This window comes from Rattus norvegicus, chromosome 7 (assembly GCF_036323735.1).
Source record: "Rattus norvegicus strain BN/NHsdMcwi chromosome 7, GRCr8, whole genome shotgun sequence".
NCBI classification, from domain to species: Eukaryota; Metazoa; Chordata; class Mammalia; order Rodentia; family Muridae; genus Rattus; species Rattus norvegicus.
The window spans coordinates 112,409,058-112,425,787 of NC_086025.1; the positions used below are offsets into that span (position 1 = coordinate 112,409,058).

The 16,730-nt window shown below is 54.0% G+C and overlaps 1 protein-coding gene across 10 annotated transcripts in view; it reads left to right on the forward strand.

Moving 5' to 3' along the window:
• Triobp (TRIO and F-actin binding protein) overlaps positions 1-16,730 on the forward strand; it is a 65,760-nt gene that overhangs the window by 22,687 nt on the left and 26,343 nt on the right. For 4 of the 10 annotated variants that reach the window (XM_039079579.2, XM_017594983.2, XM_039079581.1 and 1 more), the window contains exons 10-11: positions 7-1,047; positions 14,792-14,848. In XM_039079579.2, the coding sequence (XP_038935507.1) occupies positions 7-1,047; positions 14,792-14,848 (1,098 nt within the window). Of the gene's footprint in view, positions 1-6; positions 1,048-3,382; positions 3,756-5,660; positions 5,842-9,546; positions 9,709-14,791; positions 14,849-16,730 lie in introns of those variants that run through there. The other 6 variants (XM_063263919.1, XM_063263920.1, XM_039079583.1 and 3 more) reach the window with 5 other exon arrangements.

Here is a 16,730-nt window from a genome sequence, read left to right on the forward strand (position 1 = left end):
CCGCAGGTGACCAAACCTTCTGCCAAGCAGGCAGAGCCAACTCGGCAGAGCCGAACAGGACCTCCACATCCTAAGAGTCCGGAGAAGCATTCTGAGGGAGACCGGCAGCTCCAGAGGATCGCACCACCTGCCAGGACATCAGCCAGGCCTCCTGAGAGGAAGGCTCAGATAGAGAGGCATCTGGAGAGTGGCTACACAGGCCTGAGGCAGCCTCTGGGAGGGTGGCAGAGCCGGGAGGGGCTGTCAGGACCCCAAAGTCCTAACAGACACCCAGAAAAGAACTGGGGCAGCCAGGAGGAGGGCCTAAGTCTGGGAGGCTGGCCGGAACTTGGGGGTCCCAGCCTGGAGGGGATATGGAGGGGCCCTCCCCAGGAACACAGGGAAAGGTGGGGACAGTCAGAGGCCTGGGAGGAGCCTCCCAGTAATGGAATACAGGGGGGGCCCCCAAGGGGCCAAGGTAGCCTTCAGGAATTGCCCAGGCCCCACCAGCCTCCACCTTCCCCAGAGAACTCCTGGGCAGGCCCAGCAGAATGCTTTTGTGCTCGGCAGCCTGAAGCCGGCACTGCTATGGGCTGGAGGGCTGAGGGAACATCCCCACACCAGTATAGTGCTGAGAGGCCACCCGACTTAGATTGGAGGGACCTGCTAGGCCTTCTCCGGGCACCTGAGGATGGGGCCTGGACCCGGCTCCCAAGGCTGGACTGGGAAGGCCTCTTGGAGCTCCTGCAGGCTAGACTGCCCCAAAAAGACCCGACTAGGCACTCGCGTGACCCAGCCAAAGCTCCAGGACCAGAGCCGGGTTCCTCAGACACAGAGGACACCCTGAAGACAGAGTCGCAGACCCAGCCTGAAGGATGGGCCAAGGCCACCCTAGCCAATGGACACAGGCCTGGCCAGCAGTCAGAGAGCCCCGCACAGCTACCCAGCCCTGCCTGTACCTCCACCCAGTGGCCAACAACCAAAGTGACAAGTGGACCAGAAACTTCACCTCCGGTTGCTCTGGAGCAGATAGATCACCTAGAAAGCCACAGCCCACCAGACCTGGGGGTAAGTCTGCCCAATATCTGAAGGATGTCCAGCAAAGGCCATTCTTTCAAACTATGCTCCCTGCCCCCTGCCACAGGACAGCAAGACACCTGGCAGTTCTCTCACCAGCTCATAGGCAGTGTGTAGGCCATACACACCATGCACAGTGAAGAAGCAGCTGCCACTGTCCCCAGTTTACAGATGATGAAGCTGAGGCCCACACTCCTTAGAATTTCCCAGGGGTCATACCTGCAGGAGCTTTACTAAAGTGTTCCACCCCAAAGGCCCTGCTTACTACACCGTCAGCCTCTCTCCCACCCTATCCTGTGGACTGTCTATTTCAGTACAGAGACACCAGGATGCAGGGTCAGATGACATGGTCTCAGGTTGGCATTAGGCTATGGAGAGGCAGGCCAATGGCAGGATGCTCAGGGGCCAGGGGTGGGGGTGGGATGGGGATTCAAAGATGCCTCCCAGTGGTCTCTGGCTTGCTTCAGTTTGACTTCTACAGGGGAGATGGGAGGTCAGAAAGATTGGGGTTCCTCTACTTGAGGCTCAGGATCCTTGGGGGGTGTCGTGGAGAACCCATAGTCTTTTTTTTTTTTTTTGTTCTTTTTTTTGGAGCTGGGGACCGAACCCAGGGCCTTGCGCTTCCTAGGCAAGCTCTCTACAACTGAGCTAAATCCCCAGCCCCTGAACCGATAGCCTTTTCAGTAGCTCACATAGGCTGTGAAGTGCTCACTGGCTACTCAGGATAGTAGCCAGAACAGATCAGGGGCTAAGCCAGTGATGCCTCCTAGCCCAGAGCACTAATGTGTGTGTGTGTGCGTGCGTGTGTGTTGGGGGTGGCTGCACCCTGGCTGCAGTTCTATAGGAACACATATGTCACACATGAGTCAATCCAGCGTGAAGGAATTTCATGGATGACAAAGCAGAGAACTCTGCTGGTCCTTCCAGGGGCTCCAGGTCCTCCTCTAATGAAGATGCTTTCCATATTATTCAGGGCCCCTTCCTCTGGCTCCCTCCACATATTTTGCTCTCACCATGCGGGGCTGGCTGGAGGACTCTGTACATCATGTTTTTGCACATGCTGTTCCCGTTGCTGCTGCTGATTCTGCCATCCCTTGTCACCTGCCAAATGTCTGTTCACTATCTAAGCCTCAGATCTAATGTTCTCTTTTTTTTTTTTTTTTTTTTTTTTTTTCCGGAGCTGAGGACCGAACCCAGGGCCTTGCACTTGCTAGGCAAGCGCTCTACCACTGAGCTAAATCCCCAACCCCAGATCTAATATTCTGAGAGCACTTGCATATTCATACTTACACAGCATGCTCAAAGCCCTGGGTTCCATTTCCAGCACCATAAAACAAGCAAACATGAGCTCTATGGGGTCAGGGGCCGTGGTGAGTACTTTATCCCTGTGCCTCTGGCTCTCAGCCCAAGACCTGCTAGAGAGGAGATGTTCAACTCAGTGGCTGGTAGATCAGTGAATCCGTGGATGCTTCTTGGCACACAGGAGCGAGTGGACGGGATAGTAGTTAGGTGATGGATGGACAAGAAGGATGACCAAGTGGTGATGGTCAGGTGGCAGATAGACGGGTGGGGGATGGGCAGTGGTGGTTGCTCAGTGACGGGTGAGCATATGGCTAGGTAGGTGAACATTAAGTGGAATATGATGGATGGTATGGCGTGGATGTTTAGTTAATGATGAGTGACCACTGGAAGGATGAGTAGACGGGTGAGTGGATGGGGGTGGGGTCTACATGATGGTAGATGGATGGCTGGGTGACAATCAAATGAAAGTGGCTAACAGTGATGGGCAGTGGGTGGCAGGAGGGTAATGTGGGACACATCCGGGATGGCTGGATGGACACTGGCTGATGTTGGATGAAGAGAAAATAACTGAAAAATTTGGAAGGTAAATGGATGGGTGAATCACAGGGGTGGCCAAGGCTAAGCTGTGATCTTTTCTTCTTTTCTTTCTTTCTTTCCTTCCTTTCTTTCTTTTTTCTTTTTTTTTTTTTCCGGAGCTGGGGACCGAACCCAGGGCCTTGCGCTTGCTAGGCAAGTGCTCTACCACTGAGCTAAATCCCCAATCCCCTTTCTTTTTTTTTTTTTTTAATTGTGTGTATGCACACCTATGTGCCTCATGTGTTTTGTTTTTTAATTTTATGTATGTTGGTGTTTTGCCAAATGTATGTCTGTGTGAGGGTATCAGATCTTGGAGTTACAGACAGTTGTGAGCTGCCATTGTGGGTGTTGGGATTTGAACCTGGGTCCTCTGGAAGAGCAGTCAGTGCTCTTAATTGCTGAGCCATCTCTCCAGCCCCAGTTGTGTTTTCTTATCTCCCAATTTCAGCCAGAGGAACCTGAGGCGTCAGAACCAAGCAGAGGCGAAGACTCACTGGCTGACCAGAAGCAGGCTGATTCGGTAGTTGGGTTCTAAGCTTGGGCACATGGGGAGGGGAAAGGAAAGAAAATCAGGTTGGAGGTGGGATGAGCTCTGGGACCATCGTGACCCAGACTGGCTCTGCTATGAGTTCTTGAGAAGGGGAACTTTTGGAGGAGGTGGTCAGCAGAGCCACCATCAAGTGGGGACCTGGGTGGGGATGGTCCTGGGGTCAGAAGCTCAGGGCTCTGCTTCTGACTTACTCGCACACTGTCCTTCCCTAAGCAAATGACAGTTTGGTCCCAATAGTTCCTGGGAGCAATGTTCTTTTGGGTGTAGAGGGCTGGACCAGGCTTCCTGGAGCTAGGGTCTGGAGTAGTAGAGTGGGTTAAAGGAGGCTCTGCAGGGTCCTGGAGGCCAGAGCAGGTGATGGGCTGGGAAGGCGTCCTGGGCCTGGCTGTAGCAGCATAGCTGTGTCCTACTCCTCCTTGAAACCTGCAAACAGACTCTTCTCACCAGAAATCTCTGAAGGAGTGAGGCAGAGGCAGAGAACAGGCAGACGTGAGGGAGGACGCTGTGGCTATGCCTTTTCCTTCCCCAGTGTTCCCCATGCTGTCTCCTGAAAAGCCAGAGGTGACTAGTAGCCAAGACTGGCCAGCCACTGATCAGAGCTAGGGACAGACATGTGCTGTCCAACCCATCTCTACAGACAAGGCAACAGCCACTGTGTGGCTGGACCTAAAGTAGAACCAGGACTCCACTTCCCTACTCAGGGCTCCCTCTGCTCCCCATCCCCACCCTGTCTTCCTGCTTCCTGGCTCTGTAGAGTGTATGTACCTCTATCTGCTTGGTGGCCAGTCTTTTCTTCTGTGAAATGCGGAGGGGACAGAGGGCTCCTGTCACTAAAAGGGGCCCTGACAGCTCTACTCTTCCTCTTTTGGGGTGATTTCTTCATGCTTCCTGGAGCTTGGGCTTTGTGAGCAAAGAGGAAATTAGCAACATGGAAAGCCCCCACCCCCTCCCCAGGCCACCTCTACTGGACGGAAGTGTTAACTGCCTCATTCAGTCATCATTCGTTCTTTTTTCACCTGTTCCTACTCACAACACGTAGTGAGCATCTCTGCGTGGTGGTGTGAGTTGAGGAGAGCCAGTATGGTGCCATGTGATGGTCAGGGCCGTGGGCTGTGACGGGAGTGTGCTCATGGGGACACGCCTTTTCCCCAAAGCTCCGTGGTACCTGTGCTTCGACACGTCACATACCATTCTAGAGACTTACAGATTCCAGTCAGAGGACAGGGAAATTCTGCCTCCTCTCCTCAACTTGTGGGCTGCTGTGTTGCTGTTGCTTTAGGCCAATCCGTCTGTTTTGCTGGTTGATTCGGTTGCCCCAAGAGAGATGACTTCATAATTGACTCGCTAGGGCTCTGCCATAGGCATCCGTATTAAGCTGATGATTCATTCCTTTCAAGGTAATGCCCGAGAGGCCAGGCAGATTAAGAAGCTCCAGATGAGAGTGAAAGCTGGGGTCACATGTGAGATCCCTTGTCTCTAGATGGTAGCGGCTGAGAGGTTGGTAGACCCAGACCTCCATAGCTTTTAGATGTTTCAAGAGAACTCAGAAATACATATTTAATATTTCTTTAAATGCGGTTTTAATTTGGGCCTGCTGTAGCCCAGGTAGACCTCAAACTGGCAATGTTGCTGAGGCTGCTCTTGAATTCCTGATCCTCCTGCCCTCCACCTCTGAAGTACTGAGATCACGGATGGGCACTACCACACCTGGCTCAGATTTCTTGGTTTTTAATGTTAGAACCAGATTGGCACACACCACATGAGCTAAATGTCTGTGACCCATACCCCACTCCTTGGCAGTCTACGGTTTGACCTTAGGTTTGTAGATACAAATCCCGTTGGGGATTTAGCTCAGTGGTAGAGTGCTTGCCTAGCAAGCGCAAGGCCCTGGGTTCGGTCCCCAGCTCTGAAAAAAAAAGAAAAAAAAGAAAAAAAAAAGAAAAAAGAAAAAAAATGTAGATACAAATCCCAAGGATGTGTGGGGTCCCAGGGCCCCTGTTGGTCAAACACCATGTAGTACAAGCAAGGTGACAGTTGTCTCCTTCGCAGCTCTGATGGGGAAGGTGGGGGGGAGCCCTGGGCCTTTGCAGTAACAGAATTGTCAGGGGAGGCTGTGGCCAGGGATGCCACATCCCACCAAAGGGACCTACAGCCAACACCGGACCCTGTTTGACAGGCAGACAAGAGGCCAGCAGAGGGCAAGGCTGGGAGCCCACTCAAGGGCCGACTGGTGACTTCATGGCGGATGCCCGGGGACCGGCCCGCGCTGTTCAATCCGTACCTGCTGTCTCTGGGGGTCCTCAGGTGGCAAAGGGTAGGCGGGCTCCTGAGGGGTTGGAGGGGTGAGGGTGGATAGAGAAGGGAAGTGGGGAGGAGGCTGGGGCTAGCCAAGAGAGGAGGGGGGGCTACGAGGGAGGAGTGGGGGAACCTCATGGAAGGAGAGGATGGTCCAAAGCTCTGGCAGGCTCTGGAAGGTAGTCTTTTCTGCCTTGGGGCAGCGCACAGATCCTGCAAGCCTTCAGGATGAAGGGTGTTTGGGTAATGTGCAATCAGCAGCTACTAGCCTGGACCAGTGAGCCAGGTTGGGGGAGGGGAGAAGGAGGAGGGCCTAAAGGGGCTCTGAGATTACAGAGAGTGTCTCAGACTTGGGCCTGGGCCAGTTTCACAAACATCTGGCCTTACGTAACCCATCTCCTGCCCAGAGAGGCCTGTAAACATTGGGGCCTCTGGTGGGGGCTTCCTCCAGGGCACTGGGAAGAGATAGCTATGACTTGTCCTCTCCTGCCCCTTCACAGCAGGCAAGAAGCAACCAAGGGCTCACTTTGGGGCGGCAGGGGTAGGAGGTGGGGGGGGTGTCAATCGTGTCAGTGACTGGGTGATTCTTGGACTTTCTTGTTGATGCTGGGCCCTTGGAGGCAGACACCAATTTTTACAAATTGGGCGCTGGGCTCACTGAAATGAGCTGACAGTCAGGATCTCGTCAGGGTGGTTTTGCAAAGTCCCAAGTGAGAGTGTTACAGAGGAAGTCAGAGCACTGAATGTCACATCTGTCACATCTGTTAGCTAGGGTGGTTCATGGAACTGTCTAGGATTTAGGGGAAGAAGCTCAGGATGCCCAGAAACTGTAGGGGGATGGAGGAGTGGGGGTTGCTGTCCATAATGCTTCCCATTTATGTCATGGAGTCTGTCCTGCTGTTCTTTGTGGGTAGAGGCACCCATGACAGCCAAGCAAACATGGCTACCTGGGTGCAGTGGTCCTTCAAGCATGGGCAGGATTTGCCTTATCAAAATAACTAAAGGTCACCCATACACAGCAGGGTTGGGAGGGGTGGCTGGGAACACCTTGGTGGAGAGATGGGTGAGGGAAGTGTGGGACTGCATACCACCAGCAATTATTGTGTACCTACTGGATTCCCAGCCCCATGTCCCACGCAGGATGTGCCTGACTCTGTTTGGTACAGGTAGCAGTGAGGTGTCTTGTTCCATGCTCTGGCCTGCTCTGGCCAATCTGAGCTTCAAATAGCTACAAACCTACCCGTGTGATGGTGACTTCCCATAGCCCTCTGGCTTGTTTGCCCATCATGTTCCCTGACAGACTGTGGCTGCTGAGGCTAGGTAAGTCTGGGGGCAATGATGTCTTTATCTGTGGACTAGAATTGTACCAGAGACCTGGGGCTTCTCTGAGAATTGCTGAGGACCCAGAAAGCTGCCTGGAATTCTATCTCTGCCCATACCTGTCTGTGTGCTCTTGGGCCATTGTCTCTTTTCCTGAGCCACAAACTCAGGTAAGTGGAAGGGCATGAGGAGCACTGAGCAGGGAATCAGATGCAGGGAGCACGGGATGAAGGGTCAAATGTGGGGAACACAGATGGAGGGGTCAGATGCAGGGAGCACGGGATGAAAGGTCAGATGTGGGGAATAAAGGGCGAAGATTTTTTTTCCACCACTGGGGATGGAACCCAGAGCTTTGTGTGTGTGTCGGGCTGTATCCTATAACTATGTGCTCAGGTCTCCTGAGCAAGGTACTTGGATGAAAGGACCAGTAGGTGAGGAATGGGAGCACTGTGCAGTGAGTTTCTAAGTCTGCCTGGAATGTGTTTAGACTGAGGCCTGAAGGCTGAAGAGAATTTTCCAGGCATCTTTTTTATGGGGTAGCAGGAGAGAGAAAACTCTCTGTCTCTCTCTCTGTCTCTCTCCCCACGTGTGTGTGTGTGTGTGTGTGTGTGTGTGTGTGTGTGTGTGTGCGCGCGCGCAAATACAGAAGGCAGGAAGGAAAGTGTTCCATACTCGGTAGTCTAGCTTCCAAAGTTCTGCCTTTACAGGGGATTCTAAAAGTCCAGCATTGTGTCCCTTATATGGAAGAAGCACATATAGAAGTTAGCACAGTCCTGGGCAGGTTATAAAGGATTCCTGGGCAAAATCCAGTGTATCGAGCCCATCACCAGCACTGCAGCCCTTGGGTGGAGGTTACCAGAAGGTGAACCTCAGAGGCCAGGAGCCAGGAGGCTGGTGCTTAGCCCAGGCCCCTAGTGGTAGGAGGTTTCCTCTTCTCACTGACTCTCTAAGGGCTGACAACCTCTGAGGATTGCCCACACGGGTGGGAAGCAAATGGGCACCAAATGGCCAGCGTCTAGAGTAAATTAACTTAATACGTGGATTTGTGGGCCGCAATGAGGAGACTCCAACAGAGATGCCACGAAAAGAACTCAGCTCTCTGGGCCTCTGAGTCCTCATCTGTGAAATGGGTAAAGATTCAGAATACCACAGTCATTAAAATATACAATACACATTTATTTCTTTAGTTTTGAGACAGGGTCTTGATAGGAAGCTCAGTCTAGCCCTCAAGTCACCATTTGTGGTGATCCTCCTGCCTCTGTCACCCAAGCGCAGGGATTACAGGTGTGCACCCCTATGTTTTTTGTTTGTTTACTTGTTTGGCAGAATATTGCTATGTAGCTCAGGCTAGCCTAGAATTACACGTGTTACTCATGCTGGATTGGAACTCTTGATCCTCCTGTCCCGTCCCCCCCCCCTGCCCCGCCCCCAGCCTATATCAGCATGGCCAGCAAGAGCAATGCCTCTCCAAATCAAGGTGGCAGAGTATCTGAAACTGCAAGTGATCCAGGCTTCCTGGCTCACACCTAAGCTAACTACAGACAGAGAAGTTGTTTTAATTACTTGACTGGATTAACATTCATGGGCGATCACATCGACTCATTTTGTCGAGTGTGAGATTCAGGTATAGCGTATTCAAAGTTCCTTGCTTAAGCTAACACGGTTGAATGGCTACTGCCACACAAGCTTCCAGTGCAATCAGCAACTAATTCTAAGGTCCCTCCTCACCTGCAGGACCACAGTTAAAACGTCCACAGGCAAAGAAAATACAGCACATTGATAAGGGAGCTGGGAACATGCGCAACAGGTGTACACCCACATCCGGGAACTCAGCACTTCTTAGCAAAAAGTCCCACCTGGGAAACAGGGCACTTTGAGAAAGTTTTACGTCTCCATCTACCAATCCGGAATTCATTTGGTGTGCAGCTTACTTGCTAGAATTCTCCCCACTCCTCTTTCCCACCCTCCCCAATTCTCCCTCTCCGTGAGACTTCTGCCAAGTAAGTGGGTCCATCTTTGAACCACCGCGTTCTCATGGGTAAAATAGAAACGAATGAGCCCCCTTCTCAGGGGAGCACGAATGCTGACACCGCGGGTAACTTTAGTAGAGTGCTGTACTGCGTTCGCTTTGCAACACTGACGTCTTCGCCAGAGGCATCTATCACTCTGGCGGGGGCACTCAGGCTCTCTGTCTCGGCTGTGCGGCCGGAGTGTCCCGCCCCTATGCGGTCTCCGGCGGAGTCACCTGCACGCAGGCCCTTCCTTCCTGCGAACTACGGCCGGAGCCGGGCCCGCCCGGCCGGCCGCCCCATCCGCCCGCCCCGTCGTACAGGCCCCGCCCCCAGCCCGGCCCTCGCTCCCATTGGTCTTTCCGCCACCCCCGCCAATGTTTGCCCGGGCTTCCAAGTTGCCCATTGGTCCGCCCGGGTCCTCCCAGGAAGTTTGAAAAAAAAAAAAGTTTTATGGGCGGATGGAAGGGGCCGGGGCAACTCCGGGGAAGGGAAGGGCTGGAGCTACGGCGGCCGGCGGCCGAGAGGGGCGGCGGGCTGGGTGCGCCGCGGAGCCCGGCCCGAGAGTCCCGTGCAGCGTCCTCGGGCGCCGCCATGACGGTGAGTGGCCCCGGCTGGAACCCAGCGAGGCTGGGGACCGAGTGCCCGGGCAGCTCGGTCCAGACTTGCCCCCTTGGTTCCCTGCCCTCCTCCCCCCGCGGAGCCCGTGCTGTGGAGGGCAGTAGTCACTGACAGACTAGGGCTATATTTTCTCTGCCCACCAGATCTTATGGTGGAAGCCCGAGTCCTCCAAGGCTGCTTGGCTTGGGCCTCGGAAGAGGTGTTCCCGGCCTTGGTCGGGTCGCGCTGACCTGACCTGAACAGGGATGGTTGTTCAGCCCATGTGGGATCTGGCCAGAGGTTTGGGGTATCCGGCCCCGCCCACCCCATAGTTGGGAGACCGCTCTAGGGTAGCTGAAACTGAGTCTTCACAGCGTTAAGAGCTGGGGCCTTGGGCGGGGTCAGAGGTTTCAGTTTCTCTTGGAGGTCGGCTGTACCAAGACTTGTCAATCAATGGCTGTGCCCTGATCATCCTGTCGAAGCTCACAGTTGAGAGCACTCTTCTCCCTGTTTCACAGCCAAGTGGATTGATACTCGGGGTGGGGTGCTAATGAGGTGTCCTGAATGTAAGAGAAGAAGCAGCCTTGTTTCCAGGTCGGTCTGACCACCTGGCCATCAAGTTCTGGAGTGGAGGGGTGGGGCAGTTTTTGATTTCTGGCTAGTACCCCAGACAGGCTCTGGGAGTCTAGTGGCCCTCCTGGGGTTGGGAGGAGGATGAACAGGGTGTGTATGCACATGCGCAACCCAGCCTTCTAGTGAGGGGTGGGCTGTGCTGCTGGGGGTGTGGTCTGTCTGTGGGGCCCCTGCCCTGTGTGTGTGTGTGTGTGTGTGTGTGTGTGTGATGACCTGGCTCTGTTGTCGGGGGGCGTGGTCTGTAGTGCCCCTGCTCTGTGTGTGTGTGTGTGTGTGTGTGTGTGTGTGTGTGTGTGTGCGTGTGTGCGTGCGTGCGTGCGTGCGTGTGTGTGTGTGTGTGATGACCTGGCTCTGTTGCCTGGACTTCCTCGGCCTCCCCACATCCTGCCACCTCCCTACTGGCCTTTCCTGGCGTCAGCAACCTCCCCTTCCCTGTTAGGGAGCCGAGGGATGTTGGGGGAGGAGTGGAGGCAGTGTCCTGGTGTGGGGGGGAGGTGGTTGCTTGGCTCAGTGGGCCCCTAGCAGATGCTAAACTGGGTGCTTTCATAGTACCAGATTCAAAGTTGACAGACCAACCCCATTGGACAGTTGGGGAAGCTGAGTGTAGGAATGAAGTGTAGAGCCCTGGTGATACAGTTTGGCCTTGGCTAGGCCAAAATTTATGCCTCAGTCAGTCTCAGTTTGCTTTCCAGGGAGAGATAAGAAATGTACACAGTTGCCACTCCCAAGAAGCACGCGCTAGGCGGGGGTGAGTCTGCTGAGCGCCTCCTGTGTACCTGCATCCTGAGCGAGGGGTGCCAGGAGGCGGGAGAGTACATACATCCCTGCTGCTAGGAGGGCTTCCTGAAGGAGTTGTCCTTTGATTGCAAGACTTTGTCAGATGGTGATGGAATGTGGAGGAAGGGGTGTGTAGATTAAGGCTAGTGGGCAAAATTGGGGATGCTGAAAGCCTAGAGTAGGGTCTGGGGAAGGGCCAGACCATGAGTAGTGAGTATCATGAATGATTTGAAGCAGGGAAGAGGCTTGAGGTTTCCGGCCACACTGCTCACTGGGCTCCTCCTGGGTTCCATTCAGAACCCAGGGCTTGTTTTCAGGTCCTTCCAGCCTTCAAACTCTGTTCATGTCTGCCATCTGACACACACACACACACACACACACACACACACACACACACACACACAGAGAGAGAGAGAGAGAGAGAGAGAGAGAGAGAGAGAGAGAACGCTCACTCCTAACTGAGTAGTGTTCTATACAGAGCAAGTGGCACAGGACCGGGCCGGGTAAGAAAGGCTTCTTCAGGGAGCCAGTGGATCCTGGTTGACCTAGAATCCAGAGCCTCTTTCTCATTTCGCCTTAGCCAGGCCAGACTGTGTTAAGGAGCCTCATTCTGCAGCCACTGCTGCACATCAAATTATATACTTGTTCTGTTCTTATACTGTCTGTCTGTCTGTCTCCTAAGTACCTGGTGCCTTCAGGACTGCTTGGGACTCTGAGCCCTGTCTGTACTGCATCAGCCCACCCAGAGGGAAAATGAAAGCGTTTTATTTATTTTTTTTTTCTTTTTTTCGGAGCTGGGGACCGAACCCAGGGCCTTGCGCTTCCTAGGCAAGCGCTCTACCACTGAGCTAAATCCCCAACTCCTGAAAGTGTTTTATGAGGGGCCTGATGCCTCAGGGGGCTCTGCAGAGGGAGGGGGGGAGGTGGCTGGGTAGATGATCTTATGGGGTGAGCTCTGGCTTGGTCAGCAGAGGAAGATGCCTAGTATTTCAAGGTGAGGACATGGCAGATGTAAGAGACTTGGAGGGAGGTGTCCTTGTGTGTTGGGGATCTGTGAGCACAGTGTGGTGGAATAAACAGGGTCGGGGCAGACGGGCGGGAGAGATTAAGGCATTTAATGACCCCAGTAAAAGGGTCCCCTTAGCTGTCCGCGCTTAGAAGGGTCAGCAGCTCGGGCTGAATGACAGGCAGGAATGACCTGTGGTACTGGTTGGGGAAGGAGGGTGTTCCTCATGCTAGTCTTGCTGGTGGAGAATGGGCCTCTGGGCCTGAGGAGTTGGGGAAGCTGTGGCCCTCTGAATGCACCTTGTCCAGGTTTTGTCAGTTGTGTGTGTGTGTGTGTGTGTGTGTGTGTGTGTGTGTGTGTGTGTAGCTGTGTCTGTGTCTGTCCGTCTGTGGATGCACACTTCTGGAGGAAGCTAGAGGTTGGCTTTGGGAACGCCTCTCTCTTCACTGTATTTTTTTAAGACAGAATCTCTTACTGCATCTGTACTGTATTTTTTTTCTTTTTCTTTTTTTCTTTTTCTTTCTTTTTCTTTTTTCTTTTTTTCAGGGCTGGGGACCGAACCCAGGGCCTTGCACTTGCTAGGCAAGCGCTCTACCACTGAGCTAAATCCCCAACCCCTGTACTGTATTTTTTAAGATAGAATCTCTTACTGCATCTGTACTTTCCAGTTTAGGCTGACTCACAGCAAACCAAAGGGATCCTGTGTCTACATTGCCTGGGTAGGATTATAGGCGCGTACCGTCCAATCCAGCTTTTTATATGGGTGCTAGGGGTCCAAACTCAGGTCCTTGGGCTCATGTGGCACATGCTTCACTGACTGAACCACCTCCCTAGTTCTTGTCAGATCTCTCCACCCTGCCCATAGGTTCCCCTCCCAGAAGGATTAAACACTCACTTTGCTGGTCTTCTCTCCCTGAAGTTGCTACGCTGCGTCACACCAGACTTGACATGCCTTCGTTGTTACTGGGCTTGAGTCACCTGGCTCTCTGACTGGGGCAGGGGCAGAACCCATGGTCATTTGCCACACATGAAACAGAGCCTGGATGGGGCCACACTTGTGACGAAGGGAACTGGTCGCTGCTATGGCGCACACTTGGAAAGCAGCATTCTGGGTCCCTGTCTGTCATTGTGCCTGGTGGCCTTCTCCTCTGGATTAGCCCCATCATACCAGCTTTTGGCTGCTTGGAATCAGGGGCTCTGCCCCAAAGCACAGGAATGTATGCGAAGGAGATAAAAATATTCCTACACAGCCTCTCCTGAGACCTGTTGTGTTAGGCCTCTCCTCCAGGTCCTGAGGCTGTGGTCAGGTGTTAGAGTCTATGTTGAAGGGAAGGTTTTTTCAGCCCACCAGATATGGGTGATCACCGTCTTCAGTCTTAGCTGGGAATCATCCTGGGTTGCCTTGTCACAGATGGGAGACGCTCTGACAGAAGAGAAAGCAAACAGGATGAACACAGCCCCAGGGTTTCCGGGCTTGGAGCACAGCCCACCTCCTCCCTCAGACAGGTATACAGGATGAGGGAGCCCCAGCTGTAGCCGTGGATGGCTCTAGGTGTTTAGGCTGCTTGATGGGGGTTCTCTCAGCACACTTACGCTACCTGAGGAAAATGGGGTTCTCTAGAAGAGAACAGGCCCACAGAGATGGCAGGGTCAGGTGGTTCCCAGCTGCCACTGCCACCCTGCTACACGGTCCCAAAGACTATCTTCGTGCAACCAGACACCTTGGCCTGGTGAGGCTCACTTGATGCACATTCTGATAGGTGGGCTCAGAGCCATGGCAACAGGTGGCCACCTCCTCCCCGCCAGCCTGTTTGGTCTGCCCTGTTGTTCTCCCTGCCAGTGGGCAGAAGCTGAGGCTACTGAAGGACAGGGGACCTAGATAGGAGAGGGCCCCAGTGGTCAGAGAGGATCTGGTGGATGATACATTCCAGATGAGCAGGTCAGGGAAATGCCAGGATGCGCACCCACATGTAGACCCAGGCAGAGACATCCAGCTCACAGCCTCCCTGTGCCTGTGGAACAAGCTGCAGCTGGGGGCTCCCAGACTTCAGGGCTATGCCACCCTGGGTAGGACCTGCCAGGTAGGGCTTGCCAGGATTGAGGTGCTATGGCCTGTCTAAGGAGACATAGGGGAAAGAGGCCCTAGAGTATCTGACCTCAGTCTGGGCCTGGCTCAACCTTTCAGGGTGTCTAGGAGATGAGGGAAGGGCAGGAGTAGCGGCTCGGATAAAGCATTAGGTTGTGCTCTGCATGGCCCACCTAGATCTTATCGAAGAGGACTCGGACATTGGCTAGGCTGTTTCTCGGGGCTACCCTCTGGATTCCCCAGGGCTCTCTTTATAGGCAAAGTTCCTTTTGTTGGCCCCCCATCTTGGGTGGGGCCAGGGAGCTTGGACATCTGGGATGGGTGTTAGCCACTCAGCTCCACCTCTTGGCTCTCAGGAGATGCTGGGGAAAGGTCCAAGGCTATCTCAGTGGCTGGGAGTCTGCTTGGTTCTGCTTGGTTTAGGAGGGGAAGTTAAGTTCTCTGGGTTCTTTGCTCTCTCCATTGGTCTCCCAGGACCTCAGTGTCACAGGACTAGGGCAAGATGACTGTCACGTTTCCTTGTAGCAGCACAGTTGGCTTTCTTACTAAGTCTGACCGTTTGCCTTCTGATCCACCCACAGCCCGATCTGCTCAACTTCAAGAAGGGATGGATGTCGATCTTGGATGAGCCTGGAGAGGTAGGAAGCTGGATGGGAGAGGTTGGCTGGGCTGATGCAGGGCTTCTGTGGAACGGCTCTTGGGCTGGGCAAAGAGGTTCATTGTGAGGGCCAGTGACAACCCTAATGGAGTCAAATCTCTGGTCCTAGTGAGTACTCAGGAGGGACCGGTTGCTAGCTTTAGGCTTCCTCATAGTCCTAGTGTGTAAGTCACAGGGTAGAGCTTCTGTACCCTGCACGCTCCAGATCCCATCTTTAGCTCTCACCAGCAGTGTCTTGGCTCTCCTTCCTCAGGACAACACTGGCTAGGAATCTGAGGGTCTTTTCTGTGAAGCCTGAATTGTACCAACTTCCAGACAGTACAGAGTAGGGCACGGAACACAGGCCAGACCTGTCGGTGGAACCACAGCCTCCGTCACCAGATCTGTGACATGGGTGTGATGGAGAACAGAGTCACGGAGGTCACTGCGTTGAGGAGCCAGAAGCCCCTGTTGTCTGGGTTGATAAGCTCAGTTCTTCACCGTCCATCTTTCTAGTCTGCTGTGGCTGTCCGTGGAAATAGCTGGGGCCGTGCTGTCCACTAGCCCTGCTCTTTCAGCTGCCAGGCAGGCCGACGGCTGGGAGCTGCACTGGCTCTCTGCCTACTCTGCCTGCATGCGCCTGTGGCTCAGATCTGCATGTGGCCTGCATGCCGGGCAGGGCTCAGAGCCAAGGGGAATCGCATTGTGTTTCCTGCCCACGCGCTTTAGTCCCCGCAGCCAGCAGCCTTCTGTCCCTCCTGCCTGCTCGCCATCCCTTAGTGGCTGCTCTCCAGGCTCACACAAGGCCTGGCGCCCTGCCAGTGACCCCTCTCTGGCCTCCCTACCCAAAGTCCCCGGAGGGCAGAAGGATTATAGGCCCCACCCAGAACTGGCCGTTATTCATGCTCTAACATTGGGTTTTGGAATGTCCAAACTGGAAGGGCCTTGGGAGGGCAGCCAGCCCAGCCCCTCATGCACAGATGGGAGTCAGGTCCACAAGAATGAGCTCTCTTTCTGGCTGAGTGATACCCTGGGCAGCCCAGGCCTAGAACCTGGTACCTTGGGCCCTCAGAGCTCCACCAGCTTCTGTTGCAATTAGTGACAGAGTAGGCCTAGACCTCTAAGAAACCATTTTTCATAGAACCCACCTCACTTTGCAGAGACAGTTGAGTTCCCAAGTGGTACCTTAGTCCACTCCAGGAGCAAGATTGTTCTAAGTGGCTGGTGTCTTTGAACTGTCCTCAGGCTCCTGTGCTACATGCCGTGAGAGACACATGGGGGACAGATAACCTCCAACACGACCCAACATCGGGGGACTTCTTGCCAACCCCAGTATACAGTCAGAACACTGAAGGTTGGGGAGAGGTGACCCTTGCACATGGCAAGGCAGCACTCACACTCTGGGTGTTTGGTGCTAAAGCCTGTTTCTCAGGGGAGATGCCTGGGAAGAAGTAGAAAACATCACCCTCAAATGCTAGAAACCATATCATGTCCCTGAGGAATAAAAATAGGAAACAGCCTAGACAGGGTTGGTGCTATTGGGGGAGCCCCAGGAGGTTTCACTGGAAGACACTGATCTTGGAAGAGGGCTGATCTCAGCTGGAATCCCAGTAAAGTGGCCAGATGGGGTCTGAGATACACAGGGGATGCCAGGCTCAGCCGCCCGTGTGGCTCCCCAGCCTGAGGGAGGCACTGCAGAGACTCAAACTGCAGAATCACAAATGTGAGGGGTTAACCAGTGTATTCTCACACTAGAACCTCCCCACACCCCACAGCACAGACCAGGAGGCGGCACTCAGTGGCCTGCCTCAGACCTCTTTCTAGTCCTTCTGAGAGGCCTTTGTCCTTGACCCTGTATCAGTCCAACGGGCCTGTGGAGAAAG